This window comes from Rhinolophus sinicus, chromosome 5, assembly GCF_057876585.1.
Source record: "Rhinolophus sinicus isolate RSI-liver-muscle chromosome 5, RSI-T2T, whole genome shotgun sequence".
Taxonomy (NCBI): Eukaryota; Metazoa; Chordata; class Mammalia; order Chiroptera; family Rhinolophidae; genus Rhinolophus; species Rhinolophus sinicus.
In genome coordinates, this window is record NC_142505.1 from 20,310,139 (window position 1) to 20,333,054 (window position 22,916).

Below are 22,916 nucleotides of genomic sequence, written 5' to 3' on the forward strand. Positions count from 1 at the left end.
CGTTCTGTTTCTGAAGCCAGCTGTTGGGTTCAAAGATGCACATTTTGTTATATTTTTGTTATCATTTCTCTATTGTTAATATTTAAATATACACCTAAATTTGAAGAGCTATTGATGGAGAATAAGCATTCATAAGCAAAAATTGTCTGAAAGGATAAACAGCTATCCTCCATGGCAAGGAAAAGAGGAAGCCGGAATTTTCACTTTAACTTGAACGTATAGTTGAAAAGTTTGAATGTGTATCCCACAGGATCCTATGCTAATTTAGTAACGGAAAAGAAAAGACCCAGCCTTCAGGGGTCTTAATAGTTGAACCATTAGGGAGCTGCTCCAATGAGCTGAACTGATATGCTGATGCCATTTAAGTTCACCGGATTGCTGAAAAGCTTGGCCTTAAGACACTGCATTAAAAAACCCCTTCATAAAAGTGATTGAAAAAAATTTGCCTTCCCTAAAAGGCTGAGGGGAGCTAATCAGAAGCATTTTTGTTTTTAAGCTTAAAATTGTTATCGTTATTATTTTTTTCTTTTCAAAAGAGTTTCACTACCATAGAAGCATAGCTGGCCATTGCTTCTTTCAAAGTCTCAGCTCAACAAATATATGTTTAGGAGGCTTCACTCAAACAATAACAGATAGCAGACGTATCCTGTAGCTTATGTCAACTCTAGCATAGCAGTGCTGATCATAAACCAAAACATTTCCATCTCCTGTGCCTTTTTGTAACAATGGTGCCACTTAAAAAAAAAAAAAAAATTCTTATCACCTTTAAATTCTTCCCATATATCAGATTCCTTGTTGTAAGGAGAGTTTAATCATATCCTAGGGGTCATAACCAAATTGTGCCATGCTTCCATTGTAGTGAATCCCTTTTGAAAAGAAAAAAAATTAATAATTTTAAGCTTAAACACAAAAATGCTTCTGGTGAGCTCCCCTCCCCCTTTTGGGGAAGGCAAATTTTTTCCAATCACTTTCATGTGCTGCTATATAGCATTTAACCAACTTTAATGTTAATATTTAAAAATTATCAAGGCAGGGGATTTTTAAAAAAACCAAATATACGAAACTGAGAGCTGTTGGAGTTAGATTTGAGCAGCATGAGAACCTGCCTGGAATCCCAGCAATGTCTTACAAAATCCAAGCTTCTGTCATACGAGGTATGGACCACGGCCAGGTGGAAAGCTGAATCCATTCTCCAGAACATCTGTTTTGGATACTCAGCATTAAGTAGGACCAAGCCATGCATCATGGAGATAGGGAATGGGAATGTTAGAAGAGGGGAATGGCCGCGGGAAAGATGACTCTCATGGCTGGAAACTATGAAAGGACTAAAATGTACCAGGCGAAACCTCAACTTTTCAAACCATGTGGGAAGAATAAAAGTCAGGAGGGAGAAACAGCACAGGATTCTCAATTTTATCTGGAAAACACTGCCTTTGGGGAGAAAAACACACGAAGCAAACAGCACTTAGATCTTAAGTCTCACTAGAAATGACCAACTCCAGACAAAGTTACTACCTTCCTGGTTTTGGACTACTAAAGCATGATGGTCAACAGCAACTGAAGGGAAAGCTTGAAATTTCAAGACAGACACAAACAAATCTTCATATATCCGAGGGGCTCCCAATAATTCAAATGCTGAGTCCCGGGGCCTTAAAGAAGGTGCCATCCAAATAGTGCAAACTGGGAGTCTGTAAGCCTCTGATAATCCAAATTGAAATGGATGTCTTTCCTATTTTAGTATAACTTCTGTTTATTAAGTGATTGATAAGGATAAACCTGTGTTAAACAGCTTTGCATATATCATCTCATTAAATTCACACAACCACCTCAGGAAGTAGCTTGTAATTTTCCTGTTTTATAGAAGCAGAAGTAGACTCAACAGCTTTGCTTTAGGTCATCTAGCTAAGTGATACTGCTGGGATATGGACCCAAGTTAGTCTGATTCCAGAGTCCAAATACTGAGCCCTTTCACATCTGCAGCTTCCGCAACCTACAGATTTTAAGGGTCCACATTTAGTATTTCAGAACCATTGCTTTAGAACCCTGTCACCATCATCTGTCAGTCTGTTTCCTCAAATCTTTCCTACTAGCTTTTAAGCAACTTGAAAATATGGACACTTTATATTATTCTCTATTCCCTTCCTTTTCTACCTGACTTCTTGTCATTGAGACCACCTAGCACAAAGTCCAGCACATAGCATTTACTTAATTAATGATTGCTGAATGAAGACATGACCTCGTTCAAAATATAAAAGAATTGAGGGGTCATGGCTGAGACTCAGCTGCCCTTGATAGTATATATGAGTACTACACAACTGAAAAATACAGCCAAGAAGCAAACACAATTTAGTGAAACAAGCCTTAGCCCCTGAAGGATTATGCAAATGAAGGAGAGACATTTAGGACCAAGAGTATTCTCCTTGAGCCATATACAAATGAGCAGTGACACACCAGCCACCCAGTGAAGTAGAAGCATCACAGTCGATTCAAGCTTGGTTTTATACTATTGCAGTTAAAACAGAATTGGCTTTTGGTGTGTGATTTTAAAACTGTGTTCCAAGGAGACGTAATCTTCTAGGGAGATGCCTCAGTGCATGCTGGGGGAAGCAAATTAACATAGTTCTGAGCCCCTATAGCAGACATTGTTGGTTGCTTTCCCAATAATCATTTCCTTTCTTCTGTATTATCACAACCCTGAGTTTTAGGTAACTATACGCCTAGTCCCAGGGGATAAATTATAATTTGTTTAAATCAGTGTGTTTCAAACGTTCATGTGCATACAGACAAGCTGGGGGTCTTGATAAAATGCAGATTCTTATTTAGTAGGTCTAGACTGAAGCATTTCTAACAAGCTCCCAGGTGAGGCTGATACCGCCTGTCCACAGACCACACTTGAAGTCCAAGTTTCTAAACCAATGATTCCCAAACACAATTAAACAGTAGAATCACATGGGTAGGTTCTGTGTTCCCTGGTTGGTGGTTAAGTTTGGGATTAAAAAAAAATCCCCAGTTTATTTAAATGTGCATGGAAAACTGTATCAGAATTGTAATACTCAATACATAACGATATTAAAAGATGAATACAAGTCATGTTTGACTTCTGCAATCACAAGAGGTACTCAAAGTGGTTAGCATCAGCGTCCAGACACTTCTAATTATGGCGAACTACTTCTTGAGCAACGTTTATTTTTTGGTACCCCCGGTATCAATATCTATATCTATATACCTATATCTATATCTATATATATACTGGGAAATACTGGAAGCCCCATTGGTTTATGGTTTATGGTACTTGATTAATCATTACATGAGGCATCTTCTTTATTGGTGTCTCCCTGGGAGGTTTTTATACCCCAAGGCAATAGACCAAAGTAAGATTTATGTGCAAGGCTATATGCTATCTTTTGTAAAGGGCTGTGGTAGGGAGACCGTATATCTTCCAAATTTGAACATTTCTGAGAGTAAAAGGGGATACTGTTAATAACTGTTCTAGGCAATAAGCATAAACCAGGAAAACTGGGATATGCTCGTATGGTGACCCTAGCTACTGGAATACTAGTAAGTTATCAGGCAAATCAATTTACAAAAGCTAATTCATGGAAGTTGAAGACCTGGTCATTATTTCATTGAAAACTGTCCATTTTCAGTACTCCTTGAAAAGTTTTCCATAGCCCTGAGAGTCTGTACAGATTACTAAGCTAGTGTTCACCAACACCATTTGTTGAAAAGTATTAAAAAAGTACTGAAACGTTTCAGCACATGTTAGTAAATAGAATAACAGTAATTGGGATAGCCATTAAAAATGATCAATAATCAAAATGCCAGCATTTGTGTTTCATGTCAGTAACCACAAACAATCAAGCGGTGATTCCAAGCCATCTTTGTGGCATGGCTATTGAAGCACAAAGTTAGGGCATCTGTTGCAGAGGACTTCCTATTTATTTCCGAGGTTAGTCTGTAGCCTTGAAGCATAAAAGTCCTTATTTAGGAGAAAGGAGACTTAAATCTCTCCCACTCTTTTTCTATAAACCTCCAAAAGAAATGCTGTCCCTGCCTATGGGGAGAAGTAGGGTCTGGGTTCAGGAAGGAGCCAGTCAGGCTAGTGGGTGCCATGGATACACCCGTAGACAGTGGCCATGAACTTAGGCAGCAGATGCTTTCATTGTGAGATAACGTCGCCTCTGACAGGTTTTTGAAACCTTGTTTTCTTTGACAGCTTCACTCCTGATAGAAAGCAGCTCTCTCTATGCTTTGCAAACAAGTTTCTAGAGAGAAAATCTTCTGGAAATCTATTCAATGATGAAAAGAGAGTGTCCTCTAGCAAAACAGTGCCAGCACTGTCTCCCCTCTTCTCCTTGAGGAATTCGTTTAAGAAGGAGAATCTAGCACAGGCTGTCTATCCTCCCCTACCTGCCTGCTCTTCTCTTGAAGGAGAGGCAGAGCCTTAGCAGAAGCCTCCACTACCTCCAAGTGGCATCAACCTCTAAACATACTCTTATTATTATTATTACTATTATTATTATTGTTGTTGTTATTTTAAATCTCTTCTTTTCTTTAGACTTTTCTGCTTTGTCTCCATTATTAACTGGGCTCTACCTGGTCACTGCCTTGTGGTTGGCACAAGCTATCTCCCAATTAGCCTCAATGGGGTACAGAGCTATATTTCACTTCCTAACTGGAAAAAGAGAACATAATACACAGCGTCCTGGCCTCAGCAATGAAGATCAGATAATCCTCACCTACTTTTTGTTGTCTCCCACTTCCCCTCTCCCTTTATCCATTTCCCTAGGATCACTTGAATGATAACATCATTCCAGTGTGAGAAGAGAAAGGCAGGGGTAATAAACAGCTGCAAGGAGAGAGCTGGTATAAAGGGCTGTCAAATGAACCCCCTTCTTCTATGATAAACATGATCCCCTGTCACTAAATGGCTATCAGTTCATAGGAAGTTGTTGAAAATTTGCAATATTGACTTCCTTAGACAATAAAAAAGTGCAGTATATTTAGTATTTTACTTCTATTATCAGTTATATCATTGCACTACTTGAATAGTTTGAACATTACTATTTGCCATTTTATATTCCACGTTGAAGAAGCCATTCTAGATGCCTGGACATGGTTTCTTCATTTGCATGGTTTCTTCATTTACAGTGTAATGGATCAAACATTAGGAGAATTTTAATAACCTTGTCTTTACATTTCATTTTTTTGAGATGCGCATTGGAGTATTTATCAAGGTGATAGTTATCATTTCATTATAGAAGTGGAAAAACAGTGGGCTTCAGAAATATCAAACTCATATTAGTGAATGTCAGTAAATTTTGAATTGCTATAGGGTATCCATTTCAGTCTCCCATGACTCAAAAAAAAAAAACCAAAAAAAAAAAACCCGCTTACCTTATCTCTCGGTAAAAAGTCTCATCAATTTTAGGAAGCCCTAAATAACTACCTAATGGCTCAGAAGTTAGCCACTGACTCACTGGATATCATGATGTGTTAGGCTGAAAAATAGTCCACCCAGATGTCCATGACCTAATATCCAGAACCCATGAATGTTCTTTTATATGGCAAATTAACTTTGCAGATGTCAACAAGGTAATTTAGATGGGGAGCTTATTCTGGTTTATTTGGGTGGGCCTTTCAATGTAATCACAATTGTCTTTATAAGAGGCAGAGAGAGATTGGACTACAGACTGAGAAGACACTGTGAAGATGGAGCAGAAATAGATTGGAAGATGCTGTGCTGCTGGCCTTGGAAATGAAAGAAGGGCCCATGAGCCAAGGGTTGCAAGGAATGTTGCCTGAGAACCTGGAAAAGGCAAGGAATAGATTCTCCCCTAGAGGCTCTTGAGGGAGACAGCCCTGCCAATACCTTGATTTCAGCTCAGTGAAACCTATGTCAGACTCTAACCTCCAAAACTGTAAGAGAATAAATGTGTGTTGTTTTAAGTCCCTGAGTTTGTGGTAATTTGTTATAACAGCCATAAGAAACTAGCACAGTGATGTACAACAGAGCTCTGAGAAAATCCTTACTTGGTCAGAGAGGCCTAATTGTATTCGGAGATGTCTATATGCTACATATTTCAAGTTAACTAACCAGACATTCGTGGAATCCCTGGATTCCTCAGTAGCACGGGAATGAATGCGAAAGGGAGCCTTTTGCATCACATGTGCTGACTACACAAACGTTACCTTGGCTGACACCCTTGTAACCCCAGGAAATTAGTCAAAGAGCTGGAAACCTTCAATCAAACTAGTGACTTAGAGAAAAGGGTTAGAATCTCACAAGGTAGGCAGATCATTTACAGCTTCATTAAGGGCTACTAAAGCATATGACTCAAGAAAATCACTGGCAATCTCTTCAGATAAGAATTCCGTTTCTGGGGTTTTAACCACAAAACCTCTGTGGATGGGATACTGCATGGCAACTATGGAATCTACTCCAACATTTTGGAACCCCAAAATATTTCTCTAGCAATTGGCTTGCAATATGGACCCAAGTAAACATTATGACATAGTCGCCGTTTTGGGATGTTGTCATCACAACCCAGCTATCAAAGTCTCCCTACACTGAACCTCTGGTTTATTTTCAGATGATATCATTCCTTTTACAAGGTGGTAGGAGAGTTAAATGAGTACTGATCTTGGAATTAAGAGTTTAATGCAATCTGATCAGGCATGCAGGAAAATTTGAAAGAGATGTTTAAATGTTGAAATAAAGGAAGAATGTCAAGTAGGTTTAAAATTGATTCTTAGAGTGTCCTTGAAATCAGAAGTACAACACCCATGACTATTTCTTATAGATTTTCAAATCTTTCCATTCTACTTTCATACTTGACTCACTTCACTTTCAGTGGTGTGACAAAGGAAACTATCCATTTCTAGATTTTAAAGCATAAAAAGTGGCTAGACATCCTATAATTATTCCAGTGGTTTCCAGGATGGGATAGCATCTGTTTTTCTCTAAAGGAGAGCATGGACGACTGTCTTTTTTGTTTTATCCAGGGATTCCAGACTGGAAGAACCGATAGTCTTTTAGATAGCAGAGTTCCATGATTAACACTACATTTTGTCAGGAAAGTCTCCCTAATGTGTAAGCTCAATGCCTTCAGTTATAGCTCAAAGATCATTGTCTCTGCTTTGCCTTCCTCAAGCCTGAAAGTCCAGCAGGAAATCACCCCAGGCTTTAGTCTCTCTACTAAATTATCCTGATTGCTTTCATCTTTTCCCATCTATCTTAGTTTCTAGCTTTCTATATTTCCCTTATTTCTTTTTAAATTCTTTCTAAACTCTTCATATAAAACCGACTTAGTGTTTTAGTAGGATCAAGGCAGTGCTGAAGCGAGTGGGTAGATGGATTTTCTAATGATTCCTGGATGTATTTTTACTCTTATATCTAGAATCACAAAATCATAGACTACTGGGATTCCTTTACTCCTTCTTCATGTACTTGCATGTGGATTGACTCCAGCCTATTTTATGTGTTGGTATATAAATAGAAAACCTTCTTATGGATTGTTTTTAGCACTACAGAATTTGAAGTGACAGTGTCAACACATAATGTTTTTCTCAGACCAATTATATCTGAAGTTGGTAAAATTGAGTATCTTATAAATACTTCTCTAAGGAGTAATGCTCACATTGAAATGAAATGATTACAAAGAGTTCTCTCTGGGGTACAATCATTGTCTTCAGTATATAAATAAAGACACAGATTCAGTGACAAGAAGCAGTATAATACAATGTATAAAATATTTGTGGGAGGCTAGACAGCCAATGTTTGAATCTCAGACCCCACTGCTAGCTGTAACATTGGGAAACATATTTAATTTTTCTGAGCTCCATTTCACTTATTTTTAAAATGGTGATAATAATACTAGTGCCTACTTCCTAGGGCTATTTTGAATATACAACTCAAGAATTAGGGGTGCCAAACCACCCATATAGTAAAATCTGCTTATAATTTAAGTCAGCCTTCTGCATACATGGATTCCCATCCGGGATCAAATTTACTACGTATATAATACACACAAACATGCTTGGTATAGAGCTCGGAAAAAGTTAAGTGGTCAAGAAATGTCAGCTACTTTCAGATGGTCTTCTGGTCAATAAGAATAAGAATTAAAATATTTTGTTAAATTATAATTTGTCATAATCTAGCTCGACCAACAATGAGAGAAGGAAAAGGTCAATGAGACATTTTAGACATGAAACTAGTTACTACAGAAAATTTTACTTAAAATACATGCAATTTGTTTTTTCTGTTATCATGAAAACAAGTTTCATATATTTTGAATCTCAGATAGACCAAAGGATATACAGAAAAAGTTAGTCTTCCTCTTCCTGCAGAACTTTAGTTCCATTCTACAGAAGTAACTGCACACACCTACATGCCTGTGTTCACGTGTGTGTGCATAATACTCTCCTAATTTTACTCCCAGGTTTCCTTCTTGTTCCCCTACCAGAAATTCTTCACTTAGCAGCCAGAGTGAGTCCTAAAAACATTAAATCATGTCATATGCCTTTCTTGCTTAAAACACTCCAATGGTTTCCTATCATACTTAAGTAAAATTCAAACTCCTAACTCTGGATTACAAAGTGCTACATACTCTGGCCCCTGCCTTTCGGACCTTATTTCCCTCTGTTCTTCCGCAGTTAAGCTCCAGGCACACTGGCTTTCTCTCTGTGTGATGAACAGTCAAGTTCATGCCTGCTTCAGCTCCTTCCCACTGTTTCCTCTGCTTGGAATGCTCTTCCTCCCGAATTCTGCATCGTTATTTCTCTTTTTATTCATATCTCAGATAAATGCTGGCCTCCAGATTGAGGACTTGGCTGGCCATACAACTCAAATAGCCACCCTGTCATTCTCCATCATCTCAATCTAGTTTGAGTCTCTATGTAGCATTTAACACTACTGGGTATTTTTCTGGTCTGTGTGCTACTTTTTATTCATCCATCTATTTATTTATGTCATTCCTAGCTTCCCTGTTCCCTAGAATGGAAGCTCTGTGAGAGCAACACTTGGTTTTGTTTGCTCCTATGCCTCTTTCACTGAGAAAAATTCTGGAATATAATAAATGCATAATACTATTTAAATAATTGTTGTTGAAAGAATGGATGCATGAAACAAATGAAGTTATTTAGGTTCTTTTTCCAAGGAATTTCAAAATGGTGTGAACATTGTCATTGCACATACATCTTTGCACATGTCCAATTAAGTGCCAAACGTTTAATTATCGAGTCAAAGGTATGTGCCATTTAAAACTCTGACAGTTATTTCCAAATCACCTTTTAACAGAGTTATACCAATTTACATTCTGAGGGGATTTCTTGAGTCTTCTTTTAAGTGCCTTTATGACGTAATGTTGGGGATATATTCTCTCAATTTAGACACTCAGGACACTGTATGATTCTATAACCTTGAAATGCAAACAGGATAGCCAAAGTACAGAAGTACACACGAGCCTTGTAAATGACTGAAGAATCCATGTCTACAATTACTGACAATGGGAGGAGTTACTACCAGAAGCATGCATGTCTCACTTTCAAAGGTCTTGTGTTTGGATTTTTAGCAGTAAACAGAAGTCTTCCCAATCAACATTCATTATGCTCTTTTTCAAGTGTGCAAGTGTAATTTAAAAATAGCAAAAATCTTAGTAATCTTACTGGGACACAGGGAAAAACATGATGGTCAAAATGGGTACCCTATCCTGAAAGGTTTTCAAATTTCATGAATTTATTTCTCACCACCAAAGTTTATTTCTTTTGCCCTTTTGCCCAGAGTTCTTTGTAGCAGCATCTGGAAAACACCCTACTGATGAATTTATACGTATATGTTAATTTCTATTTAACTATAGCAACGAGGTCACTGATGAAATTGGGGACATACAGGTTCCATGGACTCATCTGTGCTATTTTGAAAGACGCACTCTCTCAGTGCAAAAGCAACCAAGTAAATTCATAAGCAACAGCCAAGAGGATGCCAGAGAATAAAACCACAGACATACATACAAACAAAACAGCCTCCACGTCAACACCATTCTGAAAATCCTGCCAACCTATTTCACCTAGAGATAACTTTACAATTTTCAGCAAAGATCATCTAAACACATAAGACGTTCTCTACCGCTCATCTCTGTTACTCAAGAGCAGCATGTTCTTGCCTTAGAAGAGTTACAGCATTGGAAAAATTGCCCAATTAATAGAGAGATACCAACTCTGGACTCAAAGTGTACCTGGATAAAGCATCCAACTTACTAAATATGGAAAAATGGGGTACTTACAGCAGGGTGTCCAGTACAGTAGGTGTAGCTGGCATGGGACTGGTAGTGCAAGCTTGCTCTTGGAAAGGAGTATGTATTCCAGGCTGGTTGGCTGCTGTTCCACTGGGAGCTGAAGCCAGGGCTCATTGTCACTCTTGACTTACTTGTTTGATAGGCTCTCACTGTGGAGCTAGACTGTCAAGAAGAAAGGAAGGCATGGTAAAGACAGATGTGCATAAAATCCTATATACATATATCAGCATATATTCTCATAAATGACCATGTCACCGAACTCAGCTGGTTAAGGGAAATGGCGGATGTCTTAAGAAGAGACATTAAATATTGTTCTGATTAGGATAAAAGTGTTTTCTCACTATTAAAATTCTGACTGGATCACAAAGCACAAAGGCTCCCTGAAACTGATCTTATTGAAAACAAATTTTCTGTTGATTTTTTTGTTTTGTTTTTTTCTAGGTGCAACATGCAACTCCATCCTTCAGAAATGAGATATGTTGTAGTGGTGACAGCAACAGTGATATTTTCAATCATATAAATTTCTTTTCATCACAGTGTTCATCTTAAAAATTCACCATTAGCCTCATCTGAATGCAGTAAACAAAGATCAGTTTATGAGGATTGGATTGAGGTACAGATTAGTTCTTGACACTAAATGGTCTTTAAGTTTCATGAGACTATCACCCTCTTGTAGAAGACATCAGCAGAAATCTGAACATATCCCAACATGTCACCCTTCCAGTACCTAAAGACAGTAAAATGATGGATTTGAAATTGTCATTTACTCCCAATTGGCTCTACCAATGTAATTAAAAATAGAGGAATAGGGAAATATCCACCAATTTGCCAAATATTAAATATATCTGCTTGCTCATAATTGCATATAGGGTAGAATGAACTAAAAACAAAACTCACTTGTATCTTTTGTCCTTCTTTGTCCTCAGATGGCCATGACATATAAGGCATATAATAGTTTCTTTTCAGAGAACACTTTCTATCATCAAATCGCAATAGCTACTTACCCAAGTAGCAGAGTAACTTTCACAATAAATTCTATTTATAAATCTATGGACACATGCCAACTCAATCACTGGGAAAATGTGCTAATCTCATTGCCATTATATTCAGGAAACTTAGTGGGGAAGAAATTTTATCTGATATTGTGTTTCCCATTGAGCTAGATTCTATACCATTAGATACTTAGAGGAACAACTTTTATGAAGACAGATTTGGGCATCTTAGAGTTACCAAAGGAAAGTAAGGACCTCAGTAATTCAAAGGCACTAGGCAGGGCTGTTTCTTTCACAATATTCTCAAAATATGTGGGAAGGGAAAAGAAAACATAAATCAATGATTTACTGGTAAACAATTTAAAATATTTAAACCCAAAACTGGAGAACACAGCCTTGTTAAGGTAGACAAATTTATTTGACTTCTCTGCCCATCACCCTAACTATGTGTGCCATTCAAGGGTTCAATATTTCCATGAGATGTACAGGTGCAGAAATACAAAGGTATACACTACTGCATTTTCCCCAGGACAAACCTGTGTTGGAAAAGTAATAGTGAACTTTTATAACAGTAGGGTATTTGTGTTTGGTTCTAAGTATGGAAGCTCAGTATTATTGTATTAAAAAAAAAAAAAAAGAAAAAACCTGTTATTTGTAACAGATACACAGCACTTCACAGAATAAATATGCCTGCCCACAAAACTATCTTTGGCCCCCAAAGTGTCTTATTTTCTGCTGTGCACCTATGGTCACTGAAATTAATCACTCTTATTAGTTCAGTAGATTCTATAGGCAACTTTTTCAAGACTAGACATGGTCTGGTTCTTCATCTGTTTTCACATTTAGATTAGTTCAGGGAGCTTAAAATTCTTGAAAAAGCAGGCAATGCATGCATAAGTAAGATTGTAAATAACCTCATCTCTTAGTTTAATTATGTTCCCACACAGCTTCCTCAATGATTTTATTCAGGGTGGTCTTCCTCATGCAAATTCCTTTCTCTTCCTTTTTTTTTTTTTTTTGCAAAATTCATGCTCACGTTTCACCTCTTACTGGGTCCTATTCCTGATGCCTCTGGCTTATGCTGACCCTTTGTTTGCCTTCCTGCTCTTGTGTAGTGCTCATAGTGCAGCTATTATGTTGTTTTGTATTGTTTCTTATATGTGTAAATTTCAGCTCTCCAACCAGGCTGAGTCTAATGAGGTCAAGATCATGTATTGCCTTTTCCATAGCTCAAGGAGTTTTCATCCTCCTTGACCTCTGAATGCTCTAACAGTGTTTATACTCTCATCATTCAATAATATTTCTCTTTGACTCCCTGTCTCTCCTGACAACACCTTCTTATCGCACATACTTGCTTGTCTTCCTTTTTGTTCTCCCTAAATGAGGTCTTTTGCCAGGGGTACAGTTCTATAATACATTGTTTATATATCCCTGTTTGTTCACTACCCAAAGTCAAATCTCCTCCTGGTACTATGTATTTGACCCCCTCTACCCTTTTCTACCTCCTCCCACCTCTTCCTCCTCTGGTAACCTCCATACTGTTGTCTGTGTCTATGCGTTTTTGTTGGTCTTGTTCGTGTGTTGCTATCAGTTTTATATCCCACACATGAATGAAATTATACAGTCCTCGACTTTTTCCATCTGACTTATTTTGCTTAGCATGATATTTCCAAGGTCTATCCATGTTGTTGCAAATGGCAGTATTTCATCTTTTGTTAGAGCTGAGGAGTATTCCATGTATATATAGACCATATCTTTTTTATCTGATCATCTTTCAAAGGACACTTTGTTTCCATGTCTTGGCCACTGTGAATAATGCTGCAATGAACATAGGAGTACATATATTTTTATGAATAAATGTTTTCAGTTTTGGGGGGTAGATAAGTAGAAGAGGGATTGCTGGGTGATGTGGTAACTCTATTCTTGATTTTTTGAGGAACCTCTATAATGTTTTCCACAGTGGCTCTACCGATTTTTATTCCCACTAGCAGTGTATCAGGGTTCCTTTTTCTCCACAGCCTCTCCAACACTTGTTATTACTTGTCTTGTTGATAATAGCCATTCTAAAAGGTGTGAGGTGGTATCTCATTGTGGTTTTGATTCGCATTTCCCTAATAGCTTGTGAAGTTGAGCATCCTTTCATATATCTGTTGACAGTATGTCTTATTGGGAGAAATGTCTGTTCAGGTCCTCTGATCATTTTTTAATTGGATTGTTTGTTGTTTTATTGTCGAGTTGTATGAGTTCTTTATATATTTTGGATATTAGCCCCTTTTTGAAGGTATTGTTTGCAAATATCTTCTCCTATTCAGTTGGTTGCCTCTTTGTTTAGTTGATGGTTCCTTTTGCTGTGCAGAAGCTTTTTAGTTTGATGTAGTCTCATTCCTTTATTTTTCTCTTACTTCTCTTGCCATTGAGCTCAAAATCATAAAATCCTCTCGAAGACCAAGGTCCATAAATTTAGTACCTATGTTTTCTACTATATATTTTATTGTTTCTGGTCTTATGTTTAGGTCTTTGATCCAATTTGAGTTAATATTTCTGTATGGTGACAAATAGCAGTCTAGTTTCATTCTTTTGTATGTGGCTTTTCAATTTTCCCAACACCATTTATTGAAGAGGCTTTCTTTAATCCATTGTATGTTTCTGGCTCTTTTGTCAATAATGATTTGCCCATATACATGTGGGTTATTTCTAGGCTCTCAATTCTGTTCCATTAATCTGTGTGTCTTTTTTTCTGCCAATACCATACAGTTTTGATTATTGTCACTTTGTAGTATAATTTGAAGTCAGGGAGTGTGATACCTCCAACTTTGTTCTTTTTTCTCAGGAGTGCTTTGGCTGTGCAGGGTCTTTTGTGTTGCCATAAAAATCTGACGATTTTTTGTTGTTGTTCTAGTTCCTTAAAACATGCCTTTGGAATCTTGATTGGGATTGCATTAAATCTTATATTGTTTTGGGTAACATGGTCATTTTAACTAAGTTGATTCTTCCAATCCATGAACACGTAATGTCTTTCCATTCCCTTTGTCTTCTTCAATGTATTTTAATAATGTCTTATAGTTTTCAGTGTATAGATCTTTCACGTCCTTTGTTAAGTTTACTCCTAGATATTTTTCTTTCTTTTTTTTTTTTTTTTTTTTGGCAATTGCACAAGGAATTGTTGTTTTTTTTTTTGTTGTTGTTGTTGTTGTTGTTTGTTTTTTTCCACTTCTTTTTCTGAAAGTTTACTCTTTTAACTTTCCTCCCTGGTATTCTTATTTATGGACAAAGCTTTAAGTATCACTTCCAAGAAGATGACTGTCAGATGTAACTTAATAGTACAAACTCCTAAATTCTAGTCCCAGATCTTAAAATATCTGCAGGACATGAATGTATAACAAGCATTCACCACAAAGGAAACCAAAGTTTAAATTATTATGTATAAAATTAAATGAACTAATTGTTTTACTCTAAAATTGCATCTCCCTATAATTTATTTATTTCTGATAGTATTATGGCAATATTTTGAAAAAACCAACTGCCTTGAAGCTTTAGATCAACTTTGACTCATTTATTTGTCCTCCAACTTTCCAGTATCAGTTTCACCAAATCCTATTTAATCTTTGTAATAGTTCTTCAATTGATGTTGTCCTTTCCATTCCCATTATCACTACCCATCTTTAGGATTTTATCAGTTTACATCAGTCACCTAAACTACCTTCTACCTTAAGCCTTGATGGAGCCTTCACAATGACACTACATTAACTTTTCTAGAAATCTACTTGCACTGTTACTCCCTGCTGAAATATGTTCAATGGCTCCCCACTATCTATGAGAAAATGTCCAAGTTTCCTAGTCTTTCATTTTAGAATCTTTCTAATTTGATCCTAACCAACGATTCAAGGCTTATTTGTTGTTGTTGTTGTTGTTGTTGTTGTTCCTTTCCATATAATATCAACCCCCAGAAAGACCACTACTCCAAATGAAGTGTACGTCCATGCCATTGTCACAACCCATCTACTTCCTAGATGTCCACTCCTCCTCTCATTTCAGACTTTAATATCCCTACCACACTCTACCTTTTCTAGAAAAACTATTGTGACCCTCAGCCACCAGCCCGTAGGAATTTTTGCTTCTACTAGACACTGACATTACTGATTTTCTGTGATATTCATCTGGTCCTTTCATCATTTGCGTGCCTACTCAGGAAATCAATGCCATAACTTCATCAGCGTAACTCATCAATCTCTTAATTAGTCTTTCTCATAACAATTATGTCCCAACATGCATCTTTAGGGATAGGCATCTCAGCTGTGTTTTTCCAAAAGGAGATCGTAATGCAAAAATTTGAGTACAAGTAATTCATTTTGGGAGTGATCTTACAGAAAATGAGGAAGAGAACAGAAAATGTGACAGAGAAAGGAAGAGCTAACAAGTTTGCATCATTGAATAAGTTATTATTGTGGAGAACTAAGGTTCAATTCCATTGAGGTTGTGGGTGGGGGGCTATTGGAAATAGCGTAGAACATGCTTCAGAGTTACTCTACTCAAAGTGCAAGGAAGCAGGGGTATTTAACTTCTGATTCCCTTCCATTATTGGTTAAGAGCTGCTTCTAGAAGCATTAATTCCCTGGCATTACTAACTTGCCATACCACAGGCAAAAAGGAAGTTCTCACATAGTGAGCCCCAGGACATTGTTGACATGTCCTGGGAAAGTGCCAAGAAGGTATGGGCAGAGTATCTGCTACTAAATGATGACTCCTTGAACTTCTTTGTATCTGCCATAGGACCCCAGATGCTCACGTTTTCCTTTTGCATAATTGAGAGCAGGGAATCAAAATATTAATTAAATTGGTTTGACTATACTACCATTAAGGACTTGAAAGGACAATGCACCAAAGAAGATATTGGGATGGTTGATAAGCACAGTAAAAAGACGCCCAAAGTCAATAGTCATCAGGATGATATAAAATAAAGCTATAATGAGGTTCACACCTACTAGAATAGTTAAAACTAAAACGACTGATAGTACTCAATGATGATGAGGTTATTGAGGACCTGGGACTCTCATACATTGTCAGTGGCAGGGAAAAATGCTATGGCTTCTGCTTGGTAGTTCCTTAAAAAATTAAACATACTTTCACCTAGGACCCAGAAATTCCACCCCTAGTTATTTACCTAAAAGAAAATATATTTACACAAACATACTATTATAAGAATGTGAATAGTAGCCTTATTCACAATAGTCGCAAACTGGAACTTACTCAAATGTCTACCAACAGAAGAATGGATTGAAAATATTTAGAGTAGATTCATATAATGAAATACTACTCAACAATAAAATGGAACAAACTTTTGATGTACACAGGATGAATCCCAAGATCATGCTAAGCAAAAGAAAATCAGGAACAGAAAAATAGATATGAGTGATTTCATTTATACAAAGTCCATGATGAGGAGGAAAATATATATATATATATATATATATATATATATATATATATATATATATATATATATATATATATAAGAAAATGGTTGCTGGGAGGGGTTGTAGGGAATTGATTAGAAAGGGAAATAAGGCAATTTTCTAGGGTGATGGAAATCATCTTATTTGGATGGTCATTACAAGAATGCATACATTTGCCAAACTCATCAAACTGAACACTTGAGATTGGTGCATTTTATTACCTCTTAATTATATCTCATTCAAAGAAAAATATACCGCCATTGCAAAAGGCTGATTCTGAATTTTTCATGGTAATGGAGGATAGAGATGGCTCAGAAAACTGAAGTGCAATGATCCAAAAGTCCTAATTTCCTAGACCCCATAATTAGCTAATCTGAGTTCTGCTATCTTTTCCCTCCTTGGCGCGCCCTCTGAAAGCAATGCCAGACAGCGTCTAACAGCCAAAAGGCAGGCAGCCAGAGAGAAGAGCAAAGAGTCTGGATAAAGAGTCTCTGAATAACCAAGAGCTGGCAGCATCATCTGGTATCTGCCAACCGATCAGGGGGCAGGACGGTTGGAGCAAGAAAAAATAGAGCATAGCACGTAACAAGGGCCCTCTTATATGCTCCCAGAAATTACAAATCTCCAGGGAACACTTGCTGTTTTCTCTCCTTAGTCAGCACTAGCAAACAAAAGGAAGATAAAGGAAGGGGCAGAAGAAAGTTGTACTAGGAAAAAAAAGGCAATGGCAAAGAAGGGAATAACGAATGCTAAGATTTCTAGACACAATTGAGTAAGTGCTACAAGAGGCCATTAAGACATAACACTTACATGCAACTTTCTACCTATCAGACATTGTTCTAAGTGTTTTTATTTATACTGTGATAACTCACATATTACTTATACAAATATTATGAAGAAGTTACTATTATTATTATCTATATTTTATAGGAGAGGAAACTGAAGTACAAAATGAGGTAACAAAATGCAAGGACATATAACTACTATTAAGCAGGTGAGTTGATTCCAACCCAGACAGGGGACCCCATAGTCCATGTTCTCAACTACTCCCTTTCACTGTCTTAGTTTGGAATCTCTCTAAAACAGATTGTGAGATAAGGATGAGTTTGAGGCTTAGGGGGGAGAGTTAGGCAGGAGTAATTCCAAAAATCAGGAGGGAAGGAACAGCGAGACTCGATCAGAAAATGAGGGCAAAATCAATATTAATGTGCGTTATTGGAATCTATGTTATAAGGTAAAAAGCAGTGACTTCTGCTGAGACCTTTGAGAAGTATTTAAAATGTCATCCAGAATTGTCCACTGAAAGATGGGATGCTGAAGTACTTGTGGATTGGCTTCGGTCCCCCACTGGATAAGGGTTGTCCTCTAGAAAACCATCACCCCCAGCACTTCCCAGCTGCGTATGGACATGGGAGGATGAGTTCTCTTGGCATCAAAGGACGCCCTGGGCAGAAAGGGCAAAGCCACACAGGTAGACTCAGATAGAATACTATCACTGCTTGGTGAGTAAGAACCATCCATCCTAGTTGCAGTTGAAATCAGAGCGAAGCCAGAGATGAGGTTAGGGGAATGTGATATCACCAGAAGCTGCTATTATCCTATAACCACTTCTCCATGTCTCTGAGAGTAAGTACAAGGGTTGTACTCATAATGGTGATGTTTATAGAATATTTGCTTTTATGTGTCTTTCATGCGTTGTCTCTCTGAACTCCCAGATCAAACGACATAATTTGTTATCCACATTATTCTGAAGAAACAGGGATGTACAGAATTCAGGCAACTTGTCTAAGGACACACAGATAGTAAGGACACAGAGCTAAGGATTAAAGATTCAACACATGCAGAACTAGGGTTGATTATGGGATTAACAACTTGTCACCTCCAAAGAATAAGGTTTAGGAATGAACCCCATACTCCACTCTGCAAGTGAGATTGAGAGAGAAACCATTATGGGGATATGTTAATATAAATACATAGAGAAAGTCAGTGATCCAAAAGAGCACAAAATTGCTAGATGAAGGCCCGAGCACCACTCATGGTTATGGCATAATACCACCTTTCCCTGTTGGCAATATCACTGTCACGTGTTAATGTACGAAAGTTAAATCAAGTTCAATTATCAGTGATAATACCACAGCCAACCCAAACTGCCCACATTTGTCTCCTTTAAAAGTTGTCTACTTTACTTCAGTCAATCCTTCTCAGCAGGAAGAAATTGCAAGATAATTCTAAAAATACAGTCAATAAATTTACACTGAAATTAAGTACATGCTAATGGTAACCTTAAAATTACGCTAAAGTTAGCCTTAAGGAGAATTTATATCCTTTATAATAAATGTTATTAAAATATATGGAACATACTCCATGTACTAACAGAGCAGAAGGTCCTATGATAATTGGTGTACTACAGCAATGTGTTTTACCAGTTTAGCAGCTCAACTAATCTTCCCACAGCTCCTGCTGTACACCAAATATGCCTATATAGACCTGGTGACTCAAGGTTACCTCCCCAGCCTGAGTCTGATTGGACTAGGAAGTCACCTGACCCAACCTGGGCCAATCAGATGATTTCTCCTAGAAATATGGAATTGCCATTCAATGACTCATAAATCCCCACTGAGCACTTGAATGAAAAGTGCTGTAAAGGAAGAAGTGAGGTTTGGTTGCGTGATTGTAGAAACAAATAAAGCCCATCTGGGAAGCGATGGAGGGAGTAAGAGTGAAAGTGAGAGGGGAGAGGAGAAAAAGAAAGTATACACAGTAACAGAGACAAGAAACACTCTTGCTTGCAGGAGATAGAAGGAGCGGTTCAGTTCCGGATGACTTTTACAGTTTTTGGCTCCAGTCTTTTGCAACACCTGGCTGTACTCCCGACCCTGAGTTCCATGAAATATCCTGCAGTCAGATAGTAAATCCTTCTTTCCTGCTTAGGTGATCTTGAATAGAACTTGCAATTCAATGACCACTGACTATGCAACGTGAAAGGAGCAGAAATGTTGAAAGCAGCAGAGTTGAGAGCCTATGTGGTACAGACGGAGGGAGAAGCCAGGTTCCCATAAGGCTGTAACATGTCTCATAGGGACCCTGTGAACCATTCCAGGGACTCACTTGTCCTTTGCCTTCACTCGTTTGAGGGGATTTCTCTTCTTAACAACCAAGTGGTTTCTTTCTGGACATTGCTATTCTTTCTCTTTCTCCATGTACCTTCATTTGCACTTGTAAAGCGTATTTACTATTCTTCTCCTTAGGCTTTTAAAATCAGCATTTCCAATTGATGTTAGGGATTCAGTGGTCCTTCACTGAAGATTTTAACGTTGTTTCAGTTCTAAAGTAAGAATCATATAAGTAAGGATGAAAAGCATGAACCAAACACTGCACATAAATAGTCAAACAGCTAGTGTAAAACACTACAAAGTACATTACAGAAAGGCCAATCAGTAGATTGTTAAAGCTTTGATTCGAAATGTATCTAGTTTCTACTCCTGAAAATGCAGTGTTATCAAAGGTAGCCACATCTATAGTTTGTGTTATTCTTTTTGTTCCGGTTGTTGATTTTATTTTCAGCATCATATTACAAACATTGTGAATTAGAAATCGTTTACATATACACATATATATACATGTGCATAGAGACACACATATAGCTCTGCACACACAGACATATGCACCCTCATATATCGACTTTTTTAAAGTCCCCACAATGAACTTTTTGGTAAGCAAATGTCAACATGAAGTTCACAAAGAGGCTAAATGACTTCCTGTGTGTGTTTATTTCCCTGTACTGCCCCTGAGGAAGTCTCCAAAGAACAGTTTCTACCCAACAGCTCTCAGAGTTTCAATAGGGTTTTCAAAGTTCCCTCCCCACCCGGTGCCCCAAGCAAAGAATTCCTGCTGTGTGGTTTCTACAGATTTCACTTAGAACCAGCTGAAAACACAGCCTGAATGAACAGGAATACCCACACCAAACCTCTCTTTGCACCCTGTGTGGGACAAGTGGTGACTTTGTTCATTTACAAAGGAGAGAGAGAGAGAAATGGCCAGCCCTGCATGGCATAAGAAGCTTCTTTTAAATAAATCCTTTTAAATGGATCTAAATCCTGACACTCAAAAGGAAGGAGGCTATACAAGGAAATGGGGAGACACTTCTAAGTTCTTCTCACACCCCATTCCCCAGAGGAACAGGGAAAGTCTTCTCTCCTCTGACAGAAGTATTACCTTTTGCCCCGTTCCTCAAAGATGAGTCTCTCACTTGGTCTCTGCAGATTTGCTTCTGTGAGAAAAATGAGGCCTTTTTTTGGTTGTTACTGTTATTGTTGCTCCCCTGACATGGGGATCGCCTTTATTTTTTCAACATCACTTTTTTCATGAGTTGTAAGTGTACAGTATCTGAGTGAACGTTATTTATCAGAGGTCCTTTTTATAAAATAACCATAAAACATGGTGATTTCTGCTATTTAATTCTATTGTTATGTCTAGCTTCAAAACTCAAAAAGTAAATGTGACAAAACATTCTGTATGCTCTGCAGACATGTCTTAGGGCTTTTGCCAGCCACTCTGCAGTAGGTGCTTTCCCAGCTCCTGCTGAAAATTATCCCTAGACCAACCAGGTTATACCAGGTGACTCCCCACTCACTCGTCATATTTCCTTGGACCAGGTAGTCACCAGACCCAGCCTAATGAATCAGATGCTCTCTTCTAGACAGTGGGAACTACCAGTGACTAGTAAACCTCTATTTATTATGACAGAGTAAAAAGAAGCTCTGTCTACTATTAAGTACTAATTATTATAATGACTCATAGTACTATGGAGATTGGAAAGATGGTTTCTAGCATGAATATGAATGGAGAGGAAATTTCACATTCTCTCAGTTGCTTTTACATACTTATATGGGAAAGGATCAGGTAAGTCCAAACCCTAGACTCTAGTCTCTCCCAGCTTTATAACTTTGGTAAATTCCCATACACTTGGGATGCTGGTATGATTATGCAATTCTTTATAAGAGGAGAAATTGCTAACATACTGACTATACTTTTTTTTTTTTTTTCTTTCCCACTTCACATCACTTTTATTTGTCCCCCTACTTGACAGAGTGGTCACAGGACCAGGGCTGCAACTACAAGTGCTGGAAACAGCGATGATTCCTAAGGAAGAAACTGTAACTATGTTTTTAAACCCTTATGTCAGAATTCCTAGGGGCCTGATGGGGCAGGATGTACCTTCGCCCCATCTGGTATAATAGGGGCTAACTGGGAAAGTGGCTATATTGTCTGGTGGTAAAACTTGCCCGTTGAACCTGTGTAACCTTACCATGTCTGAAGGACAGTGAACTGCTGCTAGACTAGTTTCCAGATTAATATTGCTGCCTGCAATCAAGGCCAGCACAGTGGCCAACCTAATGGCCCTGCCAAAGTTGGAAGAGTTTTGATATAAATGAGAATAGAAAGAATAGTAGCTGAAAGCAAAAGAATGAACAAATGGGTATGTAAAGAGGGGAATCCACTATTACATTACCACCTCAAAAAAGGCTCAGAGCAAGAGATGATATTGTCTCTTAGCTCAATTATAACAGATGCCTGAAAGGGTGAAGACATGTTTGCCAAGATCACTCTTGCTTTTTGGAACCTGGCAAGATCAAGTGGACATCTGCAAACCTGAGTGGTCTTGCCCAGGGAGACATTTTTACATGATATGATGGACGGGACTAATTATTAATGACTAAATGGGATTTTTAACATGTGCCAATATCTTTTGAGATATATATCACTTTGCCCTGAGGGGACTATGGCCAGAGACAAGGGGGTGGGTTGTGAAATATATATATACACTGGTTCCTAAATTCCTTAGAATGTCCTGGGTGATAGGAGTATCTTTTGTTCTAATGGGGTGACTTGGTTGGCTGCTGGATGGTTCCTGGATATGGCTCCAGAAAGACGAAGCCATGATTAAAAGTTTGGAATTTTCGGTCCCACCCCCATTCTCCAGAGAGGGGAGAGGGGCTGGAAATAGAGTTAATAATTGATCATGCCTATGTGATGAAGCCTCCACTAAAATCCCAAAAGGAGTCCAGGTGGGGCAGCTTCCAAGTCGGTGAACATGTAGAGGTGCCAGGAGAGAGTATGGAAGCTCCCTACCCCTTCCCACATACTTTGCCCTCTATATCTCTTCCATCAGGATG

At 38.0% G+C, this 22,916-nt stretch overlaps 1 protein-coding gene across 12 annotated transcripts in view; it reads right to left on the reverse strand.

Moving 5' to 3' along the window:
* The window catches only part of RBMS3 (RNA binding motif single stranded interacting protein 3), a 1,228,141-nt gene that overhangs the window by 716,179 nt on the left and 489,046 nt on the right, over positions 1–22,916 (reverse strand). For all 12 annotated transcript variants that reach the window (XM_088798298.1, XM_088798292.1, XM_088798297.1 and 9 more), the window contains exon 4: positions 10,284–10,457. In XM_088798298.1, coding sequence (XP_088654424.1) covers positions 10,284–10,457 — 174 coding nt within the window. The remainder of the gene's footprint in view (positions 1–10,283; positions 10,458–22,916) is intronic.